Source organism: Vulpes vulpes, unplaced genomic scaffold (assembly GCF_048418805.1).
Source record: "Vulpes vulpes isolate BD-2025 unplaced genomic scaffold, VulVul3 u000000690, whole genome shotgun sequence".
Lineage (NCBI taxonomy): Eukaryota > Metazoa > Chordata > Mammalia > Carnivora > Canidae > Vulpes > Vulpes vulpes.
This window is the reverse complement of record NW_027325818.1, coordinates 575,099-600,530: the sequence shown is the minus strand read 5'-3', so window position 1 is coordinate 600,530 and position 25,432 is coordinate 575,099. Positions and strand designations below refer to the sequence as shown.

At 46.5% G+C, this 25,432-nt stretch overlaps 2 protein-coding genes across 5 annotated transcripts in view; one reads left to right on the top strand and one right to left on the bottom strand.

Moving 5' to 3' along the window:
* NHSL2 (NHS like 2) overlaps positions 1-25,432 on the top strand; it is a 118,559-nt gene that overhangs the window by 80,225 nt on the left and 12,902 nt on the right. The gene's annotated exons all lie outside the window — the stretch shown is intronic.
* RTL5 (retrotransposon Gag like 5) lies at positions 20,405-25,426 on the bottom strand. The gene is made up of 2 exons (XM_025982855.2): positions 21,459-25,426; positions 20,405-21,010 (listed from the first exon to the last, which is right to left on the bottom strand). The coding sequence occupies exon 1, from the start codon at positions 24,897-24,899 to the stop codon at positions 23,166-23,168; it is 1,734 nt and encodes a 577-aa protein (XP_025838640.1). The 5' UTR covers positions 24,900-25,426; the 3' UTR covers positions 20,405-21,010; positions 21,459-23,165.

Genomic DNA, 25,432 nt, shown 5'->3' with positions numbered 1-25,432 from the left:
TATACCAATGAAAAGAAAAAAGAAAAGAAGAAAGGGGAACTCCTTTTTTCTTGTGATGAGAACTCCTAGGATTTACTCTTACAACTTTCTTCTGATTGCCAGGGCAGTGTTCACCAGAGTTACCATGTTGTACATTCTGCTTCTAGTCCTTCTATGACTTGTACCTGGAAGTTTGTGCCTTTTGACCACTTTCACCAATTTCCACCCTCTATTCCCGCCTCTGGGAATGCAAGTCTGATCTCGGTTTCTTTGGGGTTGTTTTTGTTTTTTTGTTGTGAGAACCCATATCTGAGTGAGATCATATGGTCTATGTCTCTGTCTGACTTACCTCACTTAGCATAATATCTTCTAGGTCCATCCATGTTGTCACAAAAAGTAGGATTCCCTTGTTTTCTCTTATGGCTGACTCACATTCCGTTGTGTGTATATCTCACAACTTCTTTGCCCATCCATCCACTGATGGACACTGAGGTTGTTTCCGTGTCTTGGCTGTCATAAATAACGCTGCTGTGAACATGAGGGTGCAAATATCTTTTCGAGTGAGTGTTTTTGTTTCCTTTGGATATATTCCCAGAAGTGGACTTGCTGGATCATAGGCTAGTTCTATTTTTAATTGTTTGAGGATCCTCCACAATTGCTTTTTGCCTTCAAGGAGTCTAAGAAGGGAGGGAGAAGCCTTGAAATGAGGTAGATATCACCCCTTGAAATGAGGGTGCCTGGCAGTAGGGGAAACACAAGTGCCCCAGACAGAACAAGCAACAAATCCGTCACTTCTCAGAGGGGCCCTGCCCTCCTTTCCAGATCCCCTCTTCCTTTAGGATATTCTTAAGGGCTACTTCAACTCAGGAAATGCTGGCCTTTGGACTGGGAAGCAGAGAGTTTTAGGGGCTTAAAATACCATAGAGAAGGGGCAAAAGCAGTGGGTATTCCAAGAGTGAGGAAGGGAGAGCAGTCAGAAGGGCCAGCCTCTGTCTAGTTATCTGCTTCCTACCCTCTGAATCTGTGAAATGCATCGTGAACCTTGGAAGTTGCCATTTAGAGGGCTGCTGGGAGGTGTCTTAGGCCTACTGGATAAAGTAAGCTATGTCCTGATACGCCGGCCCATTGTGTGCCAAGTTCTAGGCTTTTCTTTTTTCTAAGATTTTTCAATCTATTTATTCATGAGAGACACGGAGAGAGAGGCAGAGACATAGGCAGAGGGAGAAGCAGGCTCCCTTGAAGCGCCATGCGGGACTCAATCCCCAGACCCCAGGATCATGCCCTGAGCTGAAGGCAGATGCTCAACCGCTGAGCCACCCAGGTGCCCCTAGGCTTGTTTTAATACATAGCAAAGTCTGTTGCTTTTGAAATTGCCAGTTAGTATTCAAGAAATAGCACTGAAGCCCTTTGCCCTCTTTTTAATTTAGGCTTGAACAGGCTACTGTTGTGAGATAATTGCCACCCTGTTAGATGCCAGTTTGCTTTCTGTCATGCAGCTGAGGCCTCCCTGAGTAACGAGGGCCTAATGAAGAGCTCCTCACCCGCCCTGGCCCCAGCACACTCCAATCAGTGCTCTCCAAGAAACACAAATGGGGTCCAGTCGATCTGCAGTCAGGAGACCCAGTAAGGACACCACCCTCTCCTTCATACATACACCAGGTCTCATGCAGTTTGAAGTAAGGGAGTAAAAATTTCTGTCACTTGAACATTTCTTCTCTCTCTTAGGGTGATCTATACCCTAAGGTAGATGCTATTTTTTCAATTTTATGAAAGATTTAAAAACCAGAGGCCCTCGGAGGGGTGGTGACATGCCCATATGTGGTCACATTGCTGGGGAGTGACAGAGCTGGGATGAAGAATCTCAGAGGTGGGGCACTTGGGTGGCTCAGTGGTTGAGCGTTTGCCTTTGTCTTGGGTCATGATCCTGGGGTCCTGGGATTGAGTACTACATCGGGCTCCCCATGGAGAGCCTGCTTCTTCCTCTGCCTATGTCTCTGCCTCTCTCTGTCTCTCATAAGTAAATAAATAAAATCTTAAAAAAAAAAAAAAAAGAACCACAGAGGCTCTCAACCCTCACAGCTTCCTGGGCTAGAAGAACCACCCAGAACACTGCAGTATGACTCTGTGGACTGCCTTAACACTCAAAGCACTGTTTATACTCCACCCAGTGTTAACAATCCCACTGCCCACTGGAACCACTGCAGATACCTGATTAAGAAATCGTATCTGGGGCAGCTCGGGTGGCTCAGCGGTTTAGCGCCCACCTTCAGCCCAGGGCGTGATCCTGGAGACCTGGAATCGAGTCTCACATCCAGCTCCCTGCATGGAGCCTGCTTCTCCCTCTGCCTGTCTCTGCCTGTGTGTGTGTGTGTGTGTGTGTGTGTGTGTGTGTGTGTGTGTGTCTCATGAATAAATAAATAAAATCTTTTAAAAAAGGAAGAAAAGAAATCATATCTGTTTCTGCAGGTTGGGCTGAGAAATTAACAGTCCCAAGAGATCTAAATTTCAGTGTAGGGCTATTATTTACTAGCTATGTCGCCTGGACAATTTACAGAGATTCTCAGTCTCCTTTCTTTTTTTAAGATTTTTAAAATTTGTTTGAAAGAGGGAGAAATAGTGAGAAAGAGCATGAGTGAGGAGGGAAAGGAGAAGCAGGATCCCCGTGAGCCTTATGCAGAACTTGATCCCAAGACCCCAAGATTGTGACCTGAGCTGAAGGCAGACGTTTAACCAACTGAGCCACCCAGGCACCCCTCTCAATCTCCTTTTTAAGATGAACATTTGTTGTAGGAATTAGAGACAATGTATGTATAGGGATACCAAATGCCTGACGTATAATAGGGAATTAATAAATGATTTTTAAAAGATTTTATTTATTTATTTTTAAAGATTTTATTTATTTATTCATGAGAGACACAGAGAGAGAGAGAGAGGCAGAGACACAAGGCAGAGGGAGAAGCAGGCTCCATGCAGGGAGCCTGATGTGGGACTCGATCCCGAGTCTCCAGGATCACACCCCTGGCAGAAGGTGGTGCTAAACTGCTGAGCCACCCGGGCTGCCCCAGATTTTATTTATTTATGAGAGACACAGAGGCAGAAACATAGGCAGAGGGAGAGGCAGGCTCCTTGCAGAGAGCCTGATGAGGGACTCGATCCCAGGACCCTGGGATCACAACCTGAGCCAAAGACAGAGATGCTCAAACACTGAACCATCCAAGTGCCCCAATAAAGGGTTTTTAAGAGGGAGCCAGAGGCCAGATCTTGGTAAGGACTTTGCATTTTAATCTGGTGTGATGAGAAGCAATGGGGGGGGGATATGCTGGGAAGCAATGAAATATGATATACTTCTTGTTTAAATAATAGCTTTATCAAGATAGAATTTATGTGCTGTACACTTCACCCATTTAAAAGCATACAATTCAGTGGTTCTTGGTATATTCCCAGGTATGTGCATCACCACTATCTAATTCCAGAATGTTTGCATTATCCTCCCAACCCCCAGCCACTGGTAACCACTGATCTACTTTCTACCTCTATGGATTTGCCTACACTGGACATGTCATATCTTTGGAATCATATCATGTGTACCCTTTTGTGACTGGCTTCTGTCACTTATCATAATGTGTCCATGTTCCAAGATATATTAGAGTTTCATTCTTTTTTATTGCCAAATGATGGTCCATGGTATGTGGGCACCACCTTTTGTTCAACCATTCACCCATTGATCGACACTTAAGTTGTCTCCCTATTTGGGCTCTTATGCATAGTACTGCTATAAGCAGCCATATACAAGCTTCTATGTGGACAAAGGTTTTCCATTGTCTTGAATGTATAATCACAAGCAGAATTGCTGAGTCATGTAGTCACTCCACGTTTCATCATTTGAGGAACTGCAGCTTGCCTTTTTTTTTTTTTGTATATTTTTATTGGAGTTTGATTTGCCAACATATAGTATAACACCCAGTGCTCATCCCGTCAAGTGCCCCCCTCAGTGCCTGTCACCCAGTCACCCCATCCCCCCACCCACCTCCCCTTCCACTACCCCTTGTTCTTAACTCCCAGAGTTAAGAGTCTCTCATGTTTGGTCACCGTCTGATTTTTCCCACTCATTTTCCCCTATAATCCCTTTCACTATTTTTTATACTCCCCAAATGAATGAAACCATATAATGTTTGTCCTCCGATTGACTTATTTCACTCAGCATAATACCCTCCAGTTCCAACCACGTCAAAGCAAATGGTGGGTATTTGTCATTTCTAATGGCTGAGTAATATTCCATTGTATACATAGACCACATCTTCTTTATCCATTCATCTTTCGATGGACACTGAGGCTCCTTCCACAGTTTGGCTATTGTGGACATTGTGCAGCCTGATTTTCACAGTGGTTGCACCATTGTACATTCCCTCCAGCAGTGTATGAGGATTGCAATTACTCCACATCCTCACCAACACTTGTTATTACATGATCCTAGCTCTCTTAGTTGGGTGCGACATGGGAGTTCATTGTGGTTTTGGTTTGCATTTCCCTTGTGACTAAAGATGCCGAGCATCTTTCTATGTGTTTATTGGCCAATTGGATATGTTCTTTGGAGTAAAGTCTATTCATATCTTGTGCCTGTTTTTTTGTTTTGTTTTGTTTTGTTTTTGGGTTTTTTGGATTGGCTTGTCTTTTTCTTTCTGAGTTGTGAGTGTTCTTTATAGATTCTAGATACAAGTTCCTTAGGGAACTTGATTAGGGGGTATTTTCTCCAGTTCCTTGGGTTGTCTTTTCACTTTGTTGATGGGGTCCTTGAAGGACAAACATATTTAATTAATTATTTTTTAAATATTTATTTATTCATGAGAGACACAGAGAGAGGCAGAGACGAAGGCAGAGGGAGAACAGGCTCCCCGTGGGGAGCCCGATGTTAGACTCAATCCCAGGACCCTGGGATCACAACCTGAGCCGAAGGCAGATGCTCAACCACTGAGCCACCCAGGTCCCCTGAGACATATTTAATTTCAATGTATCCCAGTTTACCTATGTCTTCTGTTACTTGTGCTTTTGGTGTCATATTTAAGGTTCCATTGCCTCATCCCTGATTTTTTGAGAATTAGTCATCTGGCCAGTGTGCTAGGCACAGATGGGAGGCAGGGCTGCAGAGTACTGAGCCAGAGGAGGGAATGGCAGTGGCAGTAAGGGGTATTCTGCAAAGCTCACTGACTCCACTGAGTACCAAATGCAGAACCTCAGCCTCCTGATTGAGGGCTGGCCTCTGAACCCTGCAAAGTAGCCCAGACACAGGCACAAACACTGACATGCTGTCCTCGTTTTCTTGCTTTTTTTTTTTCTTGTTTTTTAAAAAAATTTTATTTTTTTTTAATTTTTTTATTTATTTATTTATGATAGTCACAGAGAGAGAGAGAGAGAGGCAGAGACACAGGCAGAGGGAGAAGCAGGCTCCATGCACCGGGAGCCCGATGTGGGATTCGATCCCGGGTCTCCAGGATCGCGCCCTGGGCCAAAGGCAGGCGCCAAACTGCTGCGCCACCCAGGGATCCAAAAAAAATTTTATTTATAAGAGGGAGAGTGCACATGCACGCATAGTGGGGGTGGAGGAGGAGCAGAGGGAAAGGGAGAAGCAGACTCTGTGCTAAGCACTGAGCCCATGACTCATGGCCGATCCCAGGACCCTGAGATCAGGTTCTGAGCCAAAACTGAGTTGGACACTTAACCCACTAAGCCACCCAGGTACCCCTTTTCCTGCATTTCTTTTATGCAAATCCTATTTCCTGCTTTTTCCCTGGTTTGAACCTGGTTGGGCAACTCAGACATCTGAAAAGACAGGCTCAGGGCCAGGTCAGGAGGTGATCTGTCACACTTACTCAGCTTGGGACCTGAGAAAAAGCTCTCTTTCTGGGCCTCAGTTTCCACATATCTATAGTCTGAGGAGGCTGGACTAGGGTCCTTGGCTGCCCACAGGTTTCTGAGTCCTCATTTCCCCATTCCTAGAGAGTAAAGCATGACTGGCAGAAACTCTTTCTTGTGGGAATGAGAGAGTTTAAGCAAATCACAAAGCGATATTACAGTATGACCCCTCTATTTGTTTGGCATAGGAGAGTTTCTGGAAAGATACATCCAAGGTAGCAGCAGTGCTTGTCTCTGATGTGTAGGATTATATGTTGTTTTCCTCTTTCAGTTTGTATGTTCTGATTTTTCACTGTGATACACATATTTTGCCTTTGTAACCAGAGAAAAAAAGCCTATGAGGGAAGAAATTAAAGTTGACTTTTTTACAAAGAGAGAGAAGTTGCCTGGAAGCCATCAGCAAGAGAAGGGAACAGGAAAGGTAGCAGCCGCTTCATCTCTGCCAGAGCTGATACCTCAATGCACCTTCCAGACTGCAGAGCGCCCTCTCTGCTGAGGGAGGTTGGGTGTCCCAGAAAGTGGGCTCTGAGATGGAGATTAGTATGCAGGGAAGTTACTAGGGGAGCTCTTGGGATCAACAGCAATGTAAAGTGGGTCAGGACCAAAGCATCAGTCCATCTGAATGGGAGTCTTTGGTGCTGAGACAACCCCTCAGACTTGTCTTTAGATGGGATGAAGGAGCCAGCCCAGGAAGGAGATGTGACACTGGGCAAGGCAATCCCCATAGAGGGCTGACAGTGCAATGCTGCCTTAAGACAGCTGTGCCAGCCCTTAGGAGAGTCAGTTGTTTGTCTCTGAAGTAAGATCTAGGTGGCACCTCACAGCATCTGCTGTAAGGGAACTACCTGGGAGACGTGACCTCCACAAAGGACAAGGTTATAGGCAGGTATTAGGTGGATTTTTGAAGAAGAAAACTTCACTTCTAAACTCAGAGGCCCGGCTCCCTCCATCATTCGGAGCTCTGATCTCCATTCCTGATTTGTCTCCTGTGGCAGTGACCTTTGAGGGCCATAGATGGGCCAGCCTCTAGTTTGGATGTTTCCTAGGATCCAAAACATTGCTCTAGGCTTTGTCTAGTAGGATCTTTTCATTGCTCTAGAATGCCGAGGGGGTGGAAGTATTATCGGCCCCATTTTATCAATAAGAAAACACGGATTCAGAGAGGAGATAGTGCTAGGTAGAGATGAGGCAGAATCTCAGAGCCAGCTCTGTCCAACCCTGGGTCCCCTTTCCCTGGTGACACAGCTGCCCAAACTTTTCAAGTGTTTCGTTCTATGGTCAAATGGACAAATCTCTTCCTCCTCATTAATGCTGGACCAGTTTGTTTCCCACACCCACCAATCAGTCTTGAGATGAACAGATCTCAATCCTGCAAACCACAAAGTGAAATTGGACTTAGTACATACCACACAAGATGGCCCTGGCTCTCCTGGAAAGCTGTTCTCTTTGGAGGAGAACAGAGCTTTCTTGCACCAGGAACAGGCCTGAGCCTCCCCAATTTAGGGGACCTGGGAGGCTGAAGGCCACCTGATTGAGTTAATCTTATTAACCTGTGAGATCACAGGCACCAGGCAAGTGACAGCACAGGCATTATTTCAGCAGTGGCCAGGGCAGCCTGACAGCCAGGTACTGATTTATCATTCCTTTTAATGGATGGCATTGCACTTAGCTAATCGAGTCTGAGACTGGCAGGAATGGACCCTGTCGTCAGGCAACTCTCTTGTGATGTGGTGTTTCTCGGTGGATGCCCTGTCAGTGCAGAGTGAGGGAAGGAGAAAAGAGAGTGGATAGCAAGTGATGCCCCCCTCCTGACCACTCTAAGGACTGGTTTGAGGGTCCAGGTATTCCTAACCTCTGTGCTGCTGTTAGGAGGCAGCGCCATGTAAGGTAGCAGTTCTCAGACATAATCCTCATACCAGCACCATTAGTATTGCTTGGGAATTTGTGGGAAATGCCGAATCTTGGACTCTATCCCAGATCTACTCGATTAGAAACTCTGGGAGCAGGGCCCAGCAATCTGTGTTGTAACAAGCCTCTGGGGAATTTTGATGTTTACTAACGTTTGAGAGCCACTGGAGGAGTCAGGAGCACAAACTCTGGTACCAGGCCACCTGGGTTACTAGCTGTATGAATTTGGAAAAGCCATCTAACCTCTCAGTGTCTCAGTCATTTGTATGTTAGATGAGGGATATAATAGGACCTGCCTTATAGGATTGTTGTGAGGATTACATTTGCGAAGTGCCTAGAGCAATGTCCAGGACATGGTAAGGGAGATAGGTAGGCAGGTAGGTAGGTAGATAGATAGATAGATAGATAGATAGATAGATAGATAGATAGACAGATAGATGTAACTGTTATTATTGGAAATAATGGAACCTAGGACTTCCATCTGCTCCCTTAGCATGACAGTGATTCTAAGTAAGATATTGGATTGTAAAGTACCTATGATTTTAAAAGTAAAAAGAAATATTATACAAAATTGTATTTTCCTGTGATTGTTCTTATATAAAAATATGTACAGATATGGACAAGGTAAAATTATGGTGATTTCTTTCTCTAATCACAAACGTTTGAAATGTGGCTAAATAGAATTTATCTTTGGAGTCTAGATATTAAATACATTTTAAAAACACTCAATTGGACAAGAGAAATGTATTGGATCATAGATACCCAATGGGCAGGATTGAAGTTAAAGACTCCTCTAGAGGATTCAAGATATAGGACCATACCTGGGTCCCCATCTCTACCCAGGGACAAGAGGGTAGTTTTGGGCTCATCAAGTCACATCAGAGCAAAGCACAAGGTCCTTTGGGTTTAGAAGGGAAGAAATGTGAGCCAGAGTCTGGTCCACCTGAGGAAACTCGATAACAGTACCAAGGATTGGGGTGCTTGGGTAATTTAGTCGGTTAATCATCTGACTTCAGCTCAGGTCGTGATCTTGGAGTCCTGGGATCAAGCCCCATGTAGGGCTCTCACTCAGTGGGGAGTCTGCTTCTCCCTCTCCCTCTGCATGCTCTCTCTCTCTCTCTCTCTCTCTCTCTCTCTCTCAAATAAATAAATAAAATCTTTAAAAAAAAAAAATACCAAGGATGGTTGGCCCCAGGGAGGACACTGGGAGTTGAGCCTGAGGACTGGGCAATGGACTCATCAACAGGAAGGAAGAAAGAGGCCAGCGGAGAACCAGCATGGTGCTGGAAGCTGTGAGACCCTGCTGACTGCTTATGGAAAAGGCTCAGCATTCAGGTTAGAACTTCAACTAGATCTCTGTTTGTAAAGGAGTTGAGTACAGCTAGCCAGCAGGGTCTGTATCTCCATCCAACCACCTACATATCTCTAGGTATCGGAGGACTCCTGATTGGGCTGTAAAATCCTGGCATAGGTCCAGGATCGTTGGCTTCAAGATCACAATCCAGGTCAGATTGTTGGGGCATATGGTGAGCCTGAAGCTCTATCCATGTGTGCCACTCTCAGCCCCATTTTCCTCTTTTAAACTATGGTACTTAGAACAAAGACACTCCAGTAAGAGTCTACTAAGATCTGACTGTGGTGCTTGTCTCTGCAGAGTGTTTCTTTGCACTCCAGGAAATAGTTTACTTTTCAATGGGAGCATGTCTATTGATACATGGTCACTATGGAATATTCTAAGATGCTTTAGAATTTCTGCGGTGTATCACAGGGCTACCCTGATCTCTTGTTGTGGCCTTTGTTCTGAAGTTTGAGTATGATATTGTGGTACATTTCTGACTTACCAAGGTTCTTTTCTGTATTGAGCTTTATTGAGACCTGAGGCATGCATATACCATACAATCTACTGGCTTAAAATGTACAATTACCATGGGTTTTAGTAGATATAAAGAACATTAGAACATTTTCAGCATCCCTGAAAGAAACTGTATCCCATTTCCCTCCAACCCCTTCCCCAGCCCTAGGCAACCACTAATCCATTCTCTCTCTCTCTCTCTCTCTATATATATATATATATATATATAGATAGATAGATAGATAGATAGATATAGATATAGATATAGATATAGATATAGATATAGATAGATGGATTTGCTGGTCTTAGACATGCCTTATAAATGAAATCATTCACTATGTGGCATAATGTGCCTCTTCTTTTACATGACATGTTTTCAAGGTTCATCCTTGTAGCATACATCAAAGCCTCATTCCTTTTTATGGCTGGATAACATTCCAATGCATGACTATTCCACATTGTGTCTATTTCTCCATTCACCATGTGATGCACATTTAGGTTGCTTTCACTTTTTGGCTATTGTAAACAATGCGACTATGACCATTCCTGTACATGTTTTTGCATGGACATGTGTTTTCATCTCTCTTGGGTATATGCCTAGGAGTGGAGGTGCTGGGTCTTAGAATAATTCCATATTTGGCATATTGGGGAACTGACTATTTTTCAAAGCAGCTGCCCATGTTACATTCCCACCAGCAATATGAGAGAGTACTGGTGTCTCCACATTCTCTATCAACATTATTAGTCTGGCTTGTTGATTATAGCCATTATAGAGGGTGTGAGGTGGGATCTCATTGTGCTCCTTATTTGCATTTCCTGAACGACTAACGATGTGGAACATCTTTTTATTTGTTCATGGGCCATTGTATACCTTCTTTGCAGAAATGTCAATTCAGATCTTTTGCCCATTTTTGAATTGGGTTATTTGTCTTTGTATTATTGCTTTATAAGTCACATTTATATGTTGAAGATACAAGTCTCTTAGACATGTGATTTGCAAATATTTCCTGTCATTCTGTAGGCTGTCCTTTCATATTCTCCACGGCATTGCTTGTAATACAAAAGTTTTAAATTTTGATGAGTTCCAATTCATCTGTTTTTTTTTTCTTTTGTTGCTTGTGCTATGAGTGTCATATCTAAGAAATCATTGCCTAATTTGAGGTCTCCCACTTCCTTCTAAGTTTTATAGTTTTAGCTGTCATGTATAAATCTTTTATTCATTTTGAGTTTAATTTTGTATAAGCATGAGAATAAATTTCAACTTCATTCTTTTGCGTGTGGAAATCCAGTTGTCCCAGCATCACTTGTTGAAAAGACTGTTCTTTCTTCATTGAACAGATTTGACACCCTTATCAAAAACCAGTTGGCCACAGGTGTATGAGTTTATTTCTGGACTCTTAATTGTGCTTCATCAATAATCTATATGTCTATACTTATGCCAGCAGCACACTAGTTGGATTACAGTAGCTTTGTATAAAGTTGTGAAATCAGGAATTTTGGGAGTCCTCCAACTTTGTCCTTTTTCAAGATTGCTTTAGCCATTCTGGGCCCCTTGAATTTCCATATGAATTTTAGGATCAGCTTGTCTGTTTTTTTTTAAAGAATTTATTTATTTATTCATGAGAGACACAGAGAGAGAGAGGCAGAGACACAGGCAGAGAGAGAAGCAGGCTCCATGCAGGAAGCCCAATGTGGGACTCAGTCCCAGGACTCCAGGACCAGGCCCTGAGCCAAAGGCAGATGCTCAACTGCTGAGCCATCCAGGTGTCCCAGCTTGTCCGTTTCTACAAAGCATCTAGCTGGGCTTTTGACAGGGATAGCATTGACTCTGTAGATCATTTGGGGTAGTACTGCCATCTTCACAGTATTAAGTATTTCCATCCATGAACATGGGTTGTCTTTGTATTATTGCTTTATAAGTCATGTTTATATGTTGGAGATACAAGTCTCCATTTGTTTCAATCTTTAATTTCTTTCAACATGTTTTTTAAGTTTTCAGTGTAAAAGTCTTATACCACTTTTGCTTAATTTATTCTAAGAGTTTTATTCTTTTGATGATATTATAAAGTGAGTTATTTTCTTAATTTATTCCAGATTGTTCATTGCAAGTGTATAGCAATAAAGATTTTTATATCATGGGGCACCTGCATAGTGGAGCCAGTTAAGTGTCTGATTCTTGGTTTCATCTCAGAGTCATGAAATCAAGCCCTGCATCAGGCTCCACACTCAGTGCAGAGTTTGCTTGTGACCGTCTCTCCCTCTCCCTCTGCCTTTGCCCCCCTCAAATAAATAAATAAAATCATAAAAAATCTTATTTTGACTTCATATCCTGCAACCTTGTTGAACTCATTTATTAATTCTTATAGTCTTTTAGCAGATCCTTTAGGATTTCTATATTTAAGATCATGTAACCCGCACATGTAGTTTACTTCTTTCCAATATCTTTCCAATGCTTTTTAATTTTTTTCTTATCAAATTGCTCTGGCTATAACCTCCAGTACAATGTCGAGTAGAAGTGGTGAGAATGGACACCCTCGTCTTGTTCCTGATCTTAGAACAGAAGAGCTTCTAGTGCTTCACCATTGTGATGCTATTGTGGGTTTTTCATAGATACCTTTTGTCAGCTTGAGGAAGTTCCTTTCTATTACTAGTTTGTTGAATTTTTTTTTCATTTTTATCATGAAAGGGTGTTTGATATTGTCAAATCCCTCTTCTCTGTCTATTGAGGTAACTATGTTTCTGTTCTTTATTATACTTATATGCTGTATTTCATCAATTGATTTTTAGATGTTACAAGTTTGCATTCATGAGATAAATCCTACTGGCCATGGTGTATGATCCTCTTTATATATTGCTGGATTTGGTTTGCTAGTGTTTTGTTGAAGAACTTTGTGTCCATATTTAGAAGAGATATTGGTTTGTAGTTTTCATTTCCTGTTATGTTTTTGTCTAGTTTGGGTATCAGGGTAATATTGGCTTCATGGAATGAGTTGAGAAGTGTTACACTATGAAAGAGTTTGTGGAGAATTGACATTCTTTTTTAAATGTTTGGTAGAATTTGCCAAAGCAGCCATATGTATCTGGACTTTTCTTTGTGGGTAGGTTTTTTGTTTCTTTTGGCTTTTTGGTTTGTTTGGGTTTTTTTTTTAGATTTTATTCATTCATTTATTTATTTAGAGAGACAGAGTGCCTGAGCAGGGGTAGGTAGAGAGGGAGAAGGAGGGAGAGCTCCCAAGCTGACTCCACACTGAGCGCAGAGCCCAACACAGGCTATGATCTCACATTCCTGGGATTATGACCTGAGCTGAAATCAAGAGTCATAGGCTTAGGCCAACTGAGCCACCTGGGTACCCCTCTTTGGGGGTAGTTTTTTTATTTTTAAAGATTTTGTTTGTTTATTTGAGAGAGTGTGCACACTCACACACACACACACACAAGTAGGGGGGAGGGGCAAGGGAAAAGCAGACTCCCCACTGAGCAGGGAGCCTGATGCAGGGCTAAATCCCAGGACCACAAGTTCATGACTTGAGCCGAAGGCAGACGCTTAACCCTTAACCTACTGAGCCACCCAGGCATCCCTGTGGGTAGTTTTTTTGTTTTGTTTTGTTTTGTTTTGTTTTTTAAGATTTTATTTGTTTATTCATGAGACACAGAGAGAGAGAAGGGAGGCAGAGACACAGGCAGAGGGAGAAGCAGGCTCCATGCAGGGAGCCCGACCTGATACTCGATCCCAGATCTCCAGGATCAGGCCCTGGGCTGAAGGCGGCGTTAAATTGCTGAGCCACCTGGGATGCCCGGTAGTTTTGATTACTAATTCAACCTTCTTGCTTATTACAGGTTCATTTGGAGTTTCTATTCTTCAGTCATTTTCAGCAGTTGTTGTCTTTCTAGAAATTTATGCATTTCATCTAAGTTATATAATTTGTCCTACAATTGTCCATAGTTATTCTTTATAATCATTTTGATTTCCAGTTTGATTGTGATGTCCCTTCCCTCATTTCTGATTTTAGTAATTGAGGTCTTCTCTCCTTTATTCTTTTTTTAAAAGATTTTATTTATTTATTCATGAGAGAAACAAAGAGAAAGAGAGAGACAGAGGCAGAGACAGAGGCAGAGGGAGAAGCAGGCTCTATGCAGGAAGGCTGATGGGGGACTCGATCCTGGGACTCCAGAATCACGTCCTGAGCCAAAGGCAGACACTCAACCACTTAGCCACCCAGGCGTCCCTCTTTCCTTTATTCTTAGTCAATCTAGCCAACCAAAGTTCTTTTGTATTTTCATTTGGTCCTCAGTCTCCTACCTGTTTGGGAGCCTCAACCAAACTAAGAACATACACAGATTTCTTTTATAGTTAATTTAAGCTTTCTTCACATTCCAGCATATGGAGCTCTCAGCCTACCCCCTGCCCCCAAAGCATATCATTCTGTTCCTTTGAATAACTGAGGTAGATTCATTCTTTTTTTTTTTTTTTTTTGAGATAGATTCATTCTGAACCAGCTTCTTTATTAGCCAATGGCTATAGTTCATTGATAGCTTTCTGTCACAATTTTACCCTCTCACTTTGGAACATGAGCTGCAGCCTTCTTAGCACACGGACATCAGCCAAGTATTTGTGCATTTCTGAGTAAATATCAGGGCCCAGGGGATCCCTGGGTGGCTCAGCGGTTTGGCGCCTGCCTTCAATCCAGGGTGTAGTCCTGGAGTCCCAGGATCGAGTCCCACATCAGGCTCCCTGCATGGAGCCTGCTTCTCCCTCTGCCTGTGTCTCTGCCTCTCTCTCTCTCTCTCTCTCTCTCTCTCTCTCTCAGTCTGTGTCTCTCATGAATAAACAAATAAAATATTTTTTTAAAAAATATCAGGGCCCAGGGAAGAGAAGAAAGCAGCACACTCTGGCCAGCTGGGACCCTCCACCCCGCCCCAAGCAAGGAATTGTGAGTAGCTTGGGGCCTGGTTTTTATGAACAATGCTCTCTTTGAGTCTTGAATGGGAATAGCAGCAAGTTAGAAAGGCAGAGGCCCACTGCTGTTTTGACCATTTGTCTCCTTGGCCACAGCGTCCAGGATTGTGCTACCCTGGTTGGCAGGGACTCAGCTGACAGGTGGCAAAGTTAGGAAGTCAGAAAGAAAGCATTTGGTATTTTGGGAAAGTATCGATTCTGACTATTGTCCTGGGATTTGTGGCACAGTCAGTAATTTTTCCCCTTCTCTCTGTGAGCCCTAGAGCCTGGCTGGAATGCTAGGGGTAAAAGAATCCATTAGCTGAGAAAATGTTTTAGAGCCAATAAAATGTCCACTTAACGATTATTTCCAGACTAAGGAGATATCTGTGTGTGAAAGCAGGTCCAAATCTTAAAATGGAGCAAAGCCCACCTAGATTTCACTCATAAGAAAGTGGCAACAAATCAACTCTTAGGGATGGGTGTGTGGTGAGCTTAAAATTCAAACTAAGTATGATAGCGTTGGCTCCACCCTGGGCTGCTGTCTCAGGACCAAGAGGAAGTGGGAGCTGCCAGACTTCATGATTTCTGTAAACAGTTCTTAAAAGAGAAACCACACGCTTGTCTTTCTGCCAGCACCCAGCTTCTCCTCATAGCTGACAGTGCAGCCATTGTGTTTTCTCTGACACTCAAGGGCAGGGCTCCTTAACTTGAGCTCCATGAACGTCAGAAGGGTGCGTGGAGAGAATTTAGGGGGATCTATGAACTTGGATGGGAAAATTATTTTATCTTTTTTCCACTAGCCTCTAATAGAAATCTAACATTTCCTCACATGAGGAATGTAGACAAGCTGTTGTAGTATTAGCAGAATCAGTTAGTTTATCTCCAATAGAAATCACAAATTTTCATATCACACTGCAGTTATAGCTCAAAAAAGTTACTTAAGCTCATCACTACTTCAAAACTCCTACCTATAAATTTACCACTGAATCTTGTGATTTAATGTTTTATTAAAGTGGTAATATAACTAGATCACAATGTCTTAAAAAGATTTTTTTATTTTTATTTTTTAAAAAGATTTTATAAAAAAATATTAAAAAAATAAAAAAAATAAAAAGATTTTATAACTGTTTCAGTATGATTGGTTTCCTTTGTAACTCTATGTATTTTATTTTATGCACCTGAAAATATTATTCTGAAAAGGGGTCCAGTGGCCTCATCAAATTGTTGAGAGGGACCTATGATCTAAGAGAGATTAAGACCCCTGCTCTGGATCTTGGTACTCTCCTGCTCTGCTGGCCTCACTTCTGATCCACAGAACTTTCCTTATATTACTGGAGGGCTCAAAAGCACTTGCATGCTAGTGCTATGACATTGAGCGAGTTAAGCTCTCCATGCCATTTCTTTTTTAGAAAATTTTATTTATTTATTTATTTGTTTGTTTGTTTGTTTATTTATTTATTTATTTGAGAGAAGAATGCATGAGTGTGGGGAGAGGGAGAAGCAGGCTGTCCCCTGAGCAATATGGAGCCCAATCCAGGACTCGATCCCAGGACCCTGAGATCATGACCTGAGCGGAAGTTAGACACTTAATCAACTGAGCCACCCAGGCACCCTATATCCATGCCATTTCTTAATCTGCAAAGTGGAGACTAAGAATGCTACTTACTTTCTATGATTGTTGCAATCATTCAATGAGTTTGTAAATGTAAAGTGCTACTGCCCAACAAATAGTTAAGTGCTAATAAGCGTTAGCTATTTTTATTGTTGTTGGTTCATATTGATTATTTTGCTAATATATACTATTATTTTCTCTAATTTTAGAAAAAGGAAATGGGGCTTAGAGAGGGTACCAAAGGTATCTGACAAGGAAGTGGCAGAGCCAGGGTTCAAAGCCAGGTCTGTGTGATTCTCAAGCCCAGTGGAGATTACTCTCTCCCATACTGCTGAGAGGGAGCGATGGTCCCCCAAAGAGATGGGGGCCACCAATAGGTGGTCAATTGGTAATGAACAATCAGCTCGGCAAACTCTTGCTTTCTCTTCACCTAACTTGTTCCAACTATTGACACCTCCAACTTGATTGGGATGTGTGGGAATGCACTGCTTGCCCACCATCATCTCTCAGCCAGATCTTAGGAGGTCAGTACTTCTTCCAAAGTCTACCGCCAATGCAGCCCCCACTTGCAAAGGGGACAAGTGCATGTTCTCACCCTAAATAGCAAGCAGCCTTGCAACAACAAATTCCCTTGGAATCATGAACCAGCCTCTACTCCCAGGTGGAAGAACTCAAACTTCACAGAGGAGTCGGAAGCAGGGAAGCAGGTGAGGGCTCAGAAGGGCAAGAATTTGTCTGGGAAGTGAAGGCAGCTTTGCGAAGGAGGTGGTCTTTGAGCTGAGAAGATTGCCAGTTTGAGTGGGGCCAGGAGTGCTAACAAATTTTTAAGGCAAAGAGTATAGCCTGTGCAAAGGCCCAGAGCCATGAAAGGCCCTAGTACATAAGGAAAGAAGGGAGGAATCCAGGATGTCTGGGATTTGGACTTCATGGAAGCAGGAAGAATGATGGCAGATGAGATGGTATAGGTAGTTTAAAACTAGATAATGAATAATGCTGGAATCAGATCCACAAGTCATCCAGTAGAGGAAGGAGAGCCCTTGGAAAGTTTTTGAATAGGGGCAACAGGACTGGATTTGTGTGTTCAAAGGACCATGCCTACCTACCCCTCAAGTGTATGGGAAGGTGGATTGATTAGAAGGGGTGGAAACTACTAGAAGCTGGTTAGACCCCCAGGGAGGCTACCTCAGTAGTCCAAGTAACAGATGAGGAGAGGCTATACTGTGGGGGAGAAGTCTGGAACTCCTGGACATTCTCTCTGGTTCTTGTGTCCATGGTTAAGTGGTGAGGAAGAGGTAGGACCGCAATTGCTGGGGGCACATGCCCCCCTCAAGTTTGGTTTGTAAGGTGTGGAGGGTCTCATGAAGCAGGGCTTCCTTAGGCCAGAGGACAGTTGCCATGAATTCACACTCTAACACCTTCCCCTTTAGCCTCTTTCTCCTATTAACAGCCTGCAGCAAAGAGCAGAATAAAAAGCCAGGGCCCTACTTTCTGGCACCCCTCTAGCAGGCAAGTTGCCTGGGTGAGTGGCCTCAGCTACACCTGGATGTGTGGCAGGTAGGAGGGGGAGAAGGGACACAAGGAACAGGTCAGAGCCCGCCCTCTGTCAAAGGAAATATCCAACCTCCTACGCATTTCAAGAGACTGCTTTCTTCCAAGTAGGTCCCACTGTTGCCATGGCAACTGAGAACCTTGGGCTTTGTGTTTCTGTGTCTGTTGAGTCCCTTGGGAGAAGTGGCCTGCAGAGCTTTCCTTCAGCTGGTCAGGATGCAGGAAGTGCTAGCCAGAGGTGAAGCCTCCCAGTCCCTTTTAGGGGGTAATCTCTTATCTTTTTAATGCCTGTCCTTCTCCCTGGGGAGAAGCCCAGACTCCACCCAAGCCAGGTCCGGTGGTCAAGGTTTAAGGCTTAGGCTCCAATGAGCCTGGTTTCTCAGGGCCAGAACTCTGTGTCCATGTTATGGCACATCTCTTACAGAAGGATGCAATCTGAGCAGGTGTCCTGGACGGGGGAGCTCACACCAGACTGTGGGACATACTGGCAGATGATGGCACGCATTTTTCTTGATCACTTACTATGTGCTAGTACAGGATCTCCAGGCTGGTTTCTGGTCTGGGGAGCTCCGAGAAAAGGCTCGTAACCAACTGGCCATTAAATGTCACCTGGGACGGTCGTCCCCAAGGCTCTTTTCTGCATTAGGCTACACATTAGAATTGCCCAGGGAGCTTTTTAGAAATAGAAACTCCTGGAGATTCTGATTCCACCAGGGTGGGTGTGAGTGGAGGGTGGAGGTTAAGAGTTCGGGCGTCAAACTGCTGGGCGTCAAACACAGTCCAACTCAAGCAAGCCACCTTGAGCTGCCAGTTCCTTATAGAATAAATGATGACAACAGTGGGGCCTGCTTCACAGGCAGCAAGATGTTCTCTGCCTTCCTCCACCCCTTGTCAACAGGGTGGTTTGTTTTTTTTTTTTCTTAAATCCAGCAGCCCATTTATTCCCTCACTTTTTCATTTATGTACCAAACTAGGTTTGAGCTCCTACTGTGTACCCAGCCTTGTGCTAGACACCAGACACCCAACAGTAACAAGACCCATGAGAAAGCTGTGGCTTAAACAGGAGTGGGACTCATGAAGGTCCCAAATCAAGTCAGTGTGGCAGGGCCATACTGGAATCCAGGGCTCTCTCCCCTGTACTCGCAGGGCTTATGACTGCAGAGGTGTGGAGCAAGGCTCACCCTACTCTTATTCCCCCCCACCTGCTCTGATGAGCCATGACACAATCTGGGCTCACTGATCCCTACCTGTGATGGTGATGGCATAAGAAACTCTGGGGGCGCTAGAGACTTTATCCCATCCCCCTGAAGTGGAGCAGGCAGCCCCATTGCCCACTGAGGCTGCCCACAGTGCCACAGCCCTGTCCCTCACCCAGAAGGGACAGTCAGCCAGCTACACACTCATACATGCTCATCACCTTAAACTCAGCATCATACTCTGCAGGCCTTTTCCTGCAGGGCACTGCTGCCACCTGGCTGTTCCCCCAGAGCCTCCAGAGGCAGTGCACCTGATGCACAGATCTGGTTGCTTTGGCAAAGACCCAGAATCCAGTCACATTGCCACATGAGCTCATCAAAGGTCTTTCTTGGGATTAGCTTGGATGTATTATAGTTGACAGAGTATGGGTTTGGGAGTTACAATGACCCGAGGTCCCCCATGGAAACTTCAGGTCCTTCGGCTCTAAAAGGAGACATTGACTTGTTATGGGAATGAAATGAGATTTGTCGATGAAACATGCTGGTTCCTCCTTCCCTCCCTCTTAAAGGGGCAACACAAATGTGCTTCTGAAACCAGGCTTTGTTTCCCACTGTGCTCCTGTAAGCTGGGGGATGGGTGGGCAGGCCAAACCAGGAGGCACTAGGACCACCAGAGGAGCCAAGTGTCCCTGGAGGTGACTAGTGGGCAGCCAGTGGAACTGTGTAAAAAGCCATTTGCCAGCTGTAAACCTTGGGCCCCTGACTTCTCTAAGCCTTTGTTTCCTCATCTGTAAGATGAGGATAAGATGAAATGAGGTAACAGAGGATATGAAGGGCCTGGTGTAACACTGGAACCTATCTTGTAGGGGGCTCAATGAACATCCCACCCGCTGTCCCAGGGATAAGAAATTCCAATCCATAGCTGGGAAACGTTAGCAAATCCAAGAATGGGATGGTCTTCTAACCCTACAGTCTGTGAGGAGGTGAAATTTTGCTGAGGGTCTCTCTGTGAACCGCTCTGGGCAGGTGTATTTAAAAATCTGCAGCATCTAGCTCAGTGGTGTACAGTAGCACCACCTAGTGCCCCAAAGTGGAAGGGCCCTACCGCCTTCCCCCTCTTTCAGAGCTGTGGATGTGCGTGTGCGGTGTGTGTGTGTGTGTGTATGTGTTGGGGGCCAGGAGAGGTGCTGTTATAGAATGATAGGATGGGGCCATCCATACCTTGATATCCCAGTAAGTGGAGAACTAATGCTATTTTTCAAGATGACTCAGTCTTTTTACCTCCCTCCCAACAACTGCCATTCACAAGTGCGTAGAACTCTAGGCAGGTCCCTTGAGCCTTGCTGTGCCTTAATTTCCTCATCAAAGGATTGCAAGGCTTCAGGCCAGGTGCCTGGGAAATGCCCCATGGCTATTGAGTGCCCACCTATGTTTGCCCAATAAGCCAGAGAGACATGGTCTTTACACACCCTTTATATTTTTATTGAGGAGAAAGCTTTAGCATACAGAACAATTTATCTTCACAACACAGTAATGCAACAATAACACAATAACAATAACACATTTTTGTTTCAAACAGGTTTCCTCCAGAGTCTCTGGGAATCCTTGGGCTGCCTTCATACCCTTGCATGCATTTCCCCCCCACCCTCCCCCCACCCCTTTTCAACCCAAGAAAACACCCAAAGCCCATAGTTCCTCTTACAGCTCTTGTGGCTGTTACATCACAACAAATATTGAAGATCTGGGAAAGGGGGGGAAGAGGGTCAAAGGGAAGCTCAACCCCCGCCCCCCGCCCCGCTCCCCGCTGCCACCGGAGGGCAAGAAACCAGCTCACTGCTCATCCACTCTTTCCCTGGCTGAGGCTACAGGAGCTCAGGGTGAGAAGCACCATGGGAACAGCAGGGCCTGTGCTGAAGGGTCCCTGGAGGTCGGGGTGCAAGGCACCTGTCCTTTGCACTTCTCTGGCAGGGACATGGGCAGCAGGGCCAGTGTGTCGACCATCAGCAAACAGGGTCCACAGCCTAGGACAGCAGTTCCCCTTCTGGAACTCTCTCCTGAGGAAATAGCTGAAAAACAGACAAAATTTTCTTTACAGGGTTGTTGACTCCTGTACTGATGGGAATGGAGAAAACCAGGCAATTGAAATGTGCAACGAATCAGGAGACTGCTTAAATAAATTACTCAGTATGCATGACTGCATAGGTGGCAGCCATTTTAAATCCTGCTGATCAAGAGCTTACAGGATGATCTCAGCTTCAAAAAGAGAACATGCTAGAAAGAAAAGCAACAAAGTGTTAATAGTATTTGCATCTGTGTGGCCAGATTCTGAATGCCTGGGGGGGTGTTTGTCCTTTATAATTTTCTCTATTTTCCGAATTTTCTATTATGATTATCTGTCACTTTTCTCCTTAGAGAAGTGGGGAGCCTTTCTTAAAAGGTAACAACAGATTATAGGAACCCAGCTCCACTGATCCCTGGGCTGAGAAGTGTGTTTTAAACAGAAGGGCTTCTTACCTCCCACTGATGAATAGAGACCTCACCAGAAACCAGCCAGAGGACTGGATTTCTCTGTGACTCCTCTTCTTCCAGCGCCTTCCTCTTGCCTCCAGGCTCAAAATCCTAAGGCTGGGCTGAGGTTATCTGTCAGACTCCGGTGAGGAACAGAGGCATAATTTACTGTTTTCTTCCCTCTGGCCACAGACATTTTGGCTGCACTTGCCCAGCTGCCAGGCACTGTGCAGGAAGCTGTGTTGAGGGCAGTTCAGGCCAGCAATGTATTTGGCTGGCATTCTGTGGCCAGAGTGACATAGTGTGTATTTTTCACTGCAAAAGCAGTGTTTTCTGGACCCAAGACAAGCAGCAGGACTCTGTGAGGGTCCCTGGGTTTGTATCCAGAAGTCCCAGGAGTTACTAGGAGTCAGTCACCCTCTTAAGTCTCATTGTCTAACCGAAGCCCAGCACCAGGCCATGGCTCGCCTCCCACCCCATATGAGAAACATGAAGATGTCCCAGCTGCAAGGCTGTAGACAAAACCTTCCTCTCTCCTCTCAGAACCAAGGAATCCTTTAAGTCAATGTCAAAGAGCAGAGCTTGGGCTGGCGCTCTCCTCTCTCTCTCTCTCTCTCTCTCTCTCTCTCTCTCTCAATCTCTGGAAGTCCAGGGAAGAAAGGCCAATGATGCTTCTTCTGGAATCTTTAGGATGGCAAGGCTCCTGCAAAGACCTTTGGCTGGGGGCTGCAGTCCAAGGTCTGGCCAGGGAAGGAGACCACCATCCCTAAGGAAAGATTCACTCCTTACAATGTCAAGCTAAGTAGCTGCTGCTGTTTCCTCCTCCACCACCGCCACCCGCCCCCCTCCCCTCCTCTTCCACCTTTTAGGCAACATCAAGAAAAGGGTGAGAGCCTGTAACCCTGGGCTTCGTCTGCTGGGGATGCCCAGGGAGGCAATTTAGTAAGAGGCGAGGGTCCCGGACTTGGAGAGCTGACCCAAGGGCCCCGCTACAGGAGTCTGTGGGGAGGAGGAAGCAGTTGCTCGGTCAGTCAATCAAAAGCATATCTCAGCCACGGTGTCTATCTGACGTGTGGCTTTGTGCACACTCCCTGGGCTGGATGCAATGTTCTCCTCAGGGCCCTTCTGCCAGAAAGGGGGGGAGCTTGAAACAAGTGTAGGCTTTTCATGTATCTCTTGATACCATCCCGCTTTCAGTTGATTCTATCTAGTAAGTGGCCTCAGTGGCTTTACGAGTTCGGTGTAGCCTGTCCTTTCTCTCACTGGGGCAGGTCAGTGAGGCATTGGGTGAAGTCCTGGCGAGCCAGTCAGAGGATAAAACCGTAGGACACAGGATGAATAAACGCAGGAGAGGTGAGGGTTAGGGACAACTAGAGGGGGAAATACAAGAGGGTGACCAGTTCTTTTATGGGAACAGGCCCAGAAACCTGCTCTCTAGTTCATGGCAAAGATTGAGCACAGTGCACTCCAAGGGGACAACTATTGCTGATCCCTTCTTTCGCAGGTGGCCTTGGCTGGACACGTGTCACTCCCGTGTCACTCCCTGGTCATGGCTGCAATACGATCTGGAGCTCTATAGGTCTTTCTTCAGGCTCTATGGGTCTGGAACTCCCTCAAGTACTGGTCAGCAAATGGGGCAAGTGTGGCAGCAATAGCAGGGGCAGGGGACGCAGTAGAAGGGTGTGTTCTGTGTGGTGAGCTTGCCCCAGCCACTCACACGCGAATTCGGCCACGTGCGGCCCGGTGGCCCCCCTGTCTCGGGGTGAGGCGGAATAGCACTGGGGGACGTCTTCGAATTTGGCGTTGCCCCAGGCGGCCTGCACGGCGAATCAGTGGCGGTGAACTATAGAAGGGTGAATTGGTACCTGGAAGGCCCTCCAGAAGTGGGACTCGATTCTGGTTCCTCCTCCTGCTGGGCTGGATTATGGGGGGCGAGGCATCCAGGAAATTCTCATGGTAGAACCCAGTGGTCTGGGATGAAGCATGGGCAACAGTGGGTTCCATCTCCATCATCTCATCGAGGTCATCATCTTGGGTTTCATCCTCTGACTCCGGCTCTGGCTCGGGCTCTGGCTCCTGGTCCGGGTCTGGCTCTGGCAGAGGGCCCAAACGTTCGCCCTTATTCTCGTCTTCATCCTTGATCAGCTCTACATCCACGTCCCCATCCACGTCCACCTCCTCGTCCTCATCATCTTCCTCTTCCTTCTCTTCCTGTTTCTTCCTCATCTCCTCCTGCTGCTTCTTCCTCATCTCCTCCTGCTGCTTCTTCCTCATCTCTTCCTGCTTCTTCCTCTTTTCTTCCTCCTTCTTCCTCTTTTCTTCCTCCTCCCTCGCCTCCTGCTGAATAGCTCTCATGCGCCTCCGCTGTTCCCGGTCATAAAGCCTGCGCCTGCGTGTCTCTTCATCTTCGTCACTGTAGTACTCTTCATCATCACTGTCATCGTTATTAGGGTCCGCAGCAAAAGGGAAGAAGATGTTGCGAACCCCAGGGAGCGGGATTGGCTTGGGGACACGCACTTTTCTTTCTATCTCCACACATTCGAGAATCAGCTCGTCCAGGTCGGCCATTTCAGTGGACCATAAGAGCTCCTTGCGGAAGAATTCAGACAGGCCTTTAAGGAACTGGTTTTGAAGGCGGCAGTCATCCCAAGACAAGAACTGGGCCAGGAACTGAAAAGCATCCGCATAGCTGCCTAGGGTACAGTCCCCCTGCTTGAGCTTGCGGATGGCCTTTTTAGCCACGCTTGGGGGGATGGGGCCGCAGAATTCCTTGCGGATCTCATCCAGGAAGCGTGGGAAGTTGGCACGCAGGGGGCTTCCTTCCCGGGTGACTGAGATGGCCCAGTCCTTGGCTTCGCCCGCGAAAAAAGAGATCAGAAAGGCCACCCGTTCGGCGCCCCCGGGGAAATGATCCTCATGGTCAGCTATGAAGGTCTCTAGCTGCATCAGGAATTCAGCCAGGTAGACTGGGTCGCCCGAGAAGGGCTCTAGCTCAGGCCGCTCCAGCGGCGGCAGAGGAGGCTGCGGGGGCAGCTCCTTGGCTGGGGGCGGGGGCAGCGCCAGCGGAGGCGGGATGGGCAGCGGGGGAGGGTCGACCGGCGCATCGGAGGTACTGCAATCCTGGATCACGCTAATCAACAGTTCGTCCGAGGCGTACTCGGGCTCCGCGCGAGGGGGAGGCCAGCACAAGAAAGGCAGCTCCCCCTCGGGAACTGCGTCGATCTCGCTGAGCGGGAACTCAAAGTTCTCCTCGGCAAGGACGGGCACCACCGGCACCGGCCAGCGGATGTAGCTCGAGACGTTGCCCCGCAAGGAATTAACCTCGGCTAGAGCTCTTCCGAGCTGAAGGCCCAAATTGGCATTCTCCCCGCGAAGAGCATTTAATTCTTCTCGCAGGGCCACGTTCGCCATGCGCAGGCTGTTTAGATTTCCTGCGGCCTCGGACATTAGGATTAACTCGGGGGCCCTGGGTCTGAGGGCGGGGGCGAGGGTGGGGGTGGGGAGCTGGAGGCCGCGAGAGGAGGCTGAAATGCGGCAGCTGGGCGCGGAGGGGGGAGGGGATCGGAGGGCCGCGGTGGCGGGGAGCGGGAGAGGCCGAGCCACACCCACTGGGGCGAGACCGGAGGGCGGGCGCTCCGGCTGGAGGGCCCAGCGGCTGGGCCGCGGGGCGCTTTACCTCGTCCGGGGGATCGGGGATCGGAGAGGGCCGGCGGCGGCGGTAGCCGGGAGGTGCCGGGCAGAGGACGCGGGCGGCAGGCAGCAGGCGGGGCGGGCGGAGGCTGGCGGGGCAGGAGGGAAGCAGACTGCGGCAGGATCTGTCGAGGAAAAATCTTGCGGCTGACGAGTCCCCGCCTTTTAAGCGCAGACTCGCGCCGCCCCCCACCCCCGGCTGGGGCGGGTCTTAGGGATCCGCAGGCGCCCAGTGGCCCGGGCTGTCCCCCCCTACTCCCCACCCCCCGCCTGCGCTTCTCACTGACTCT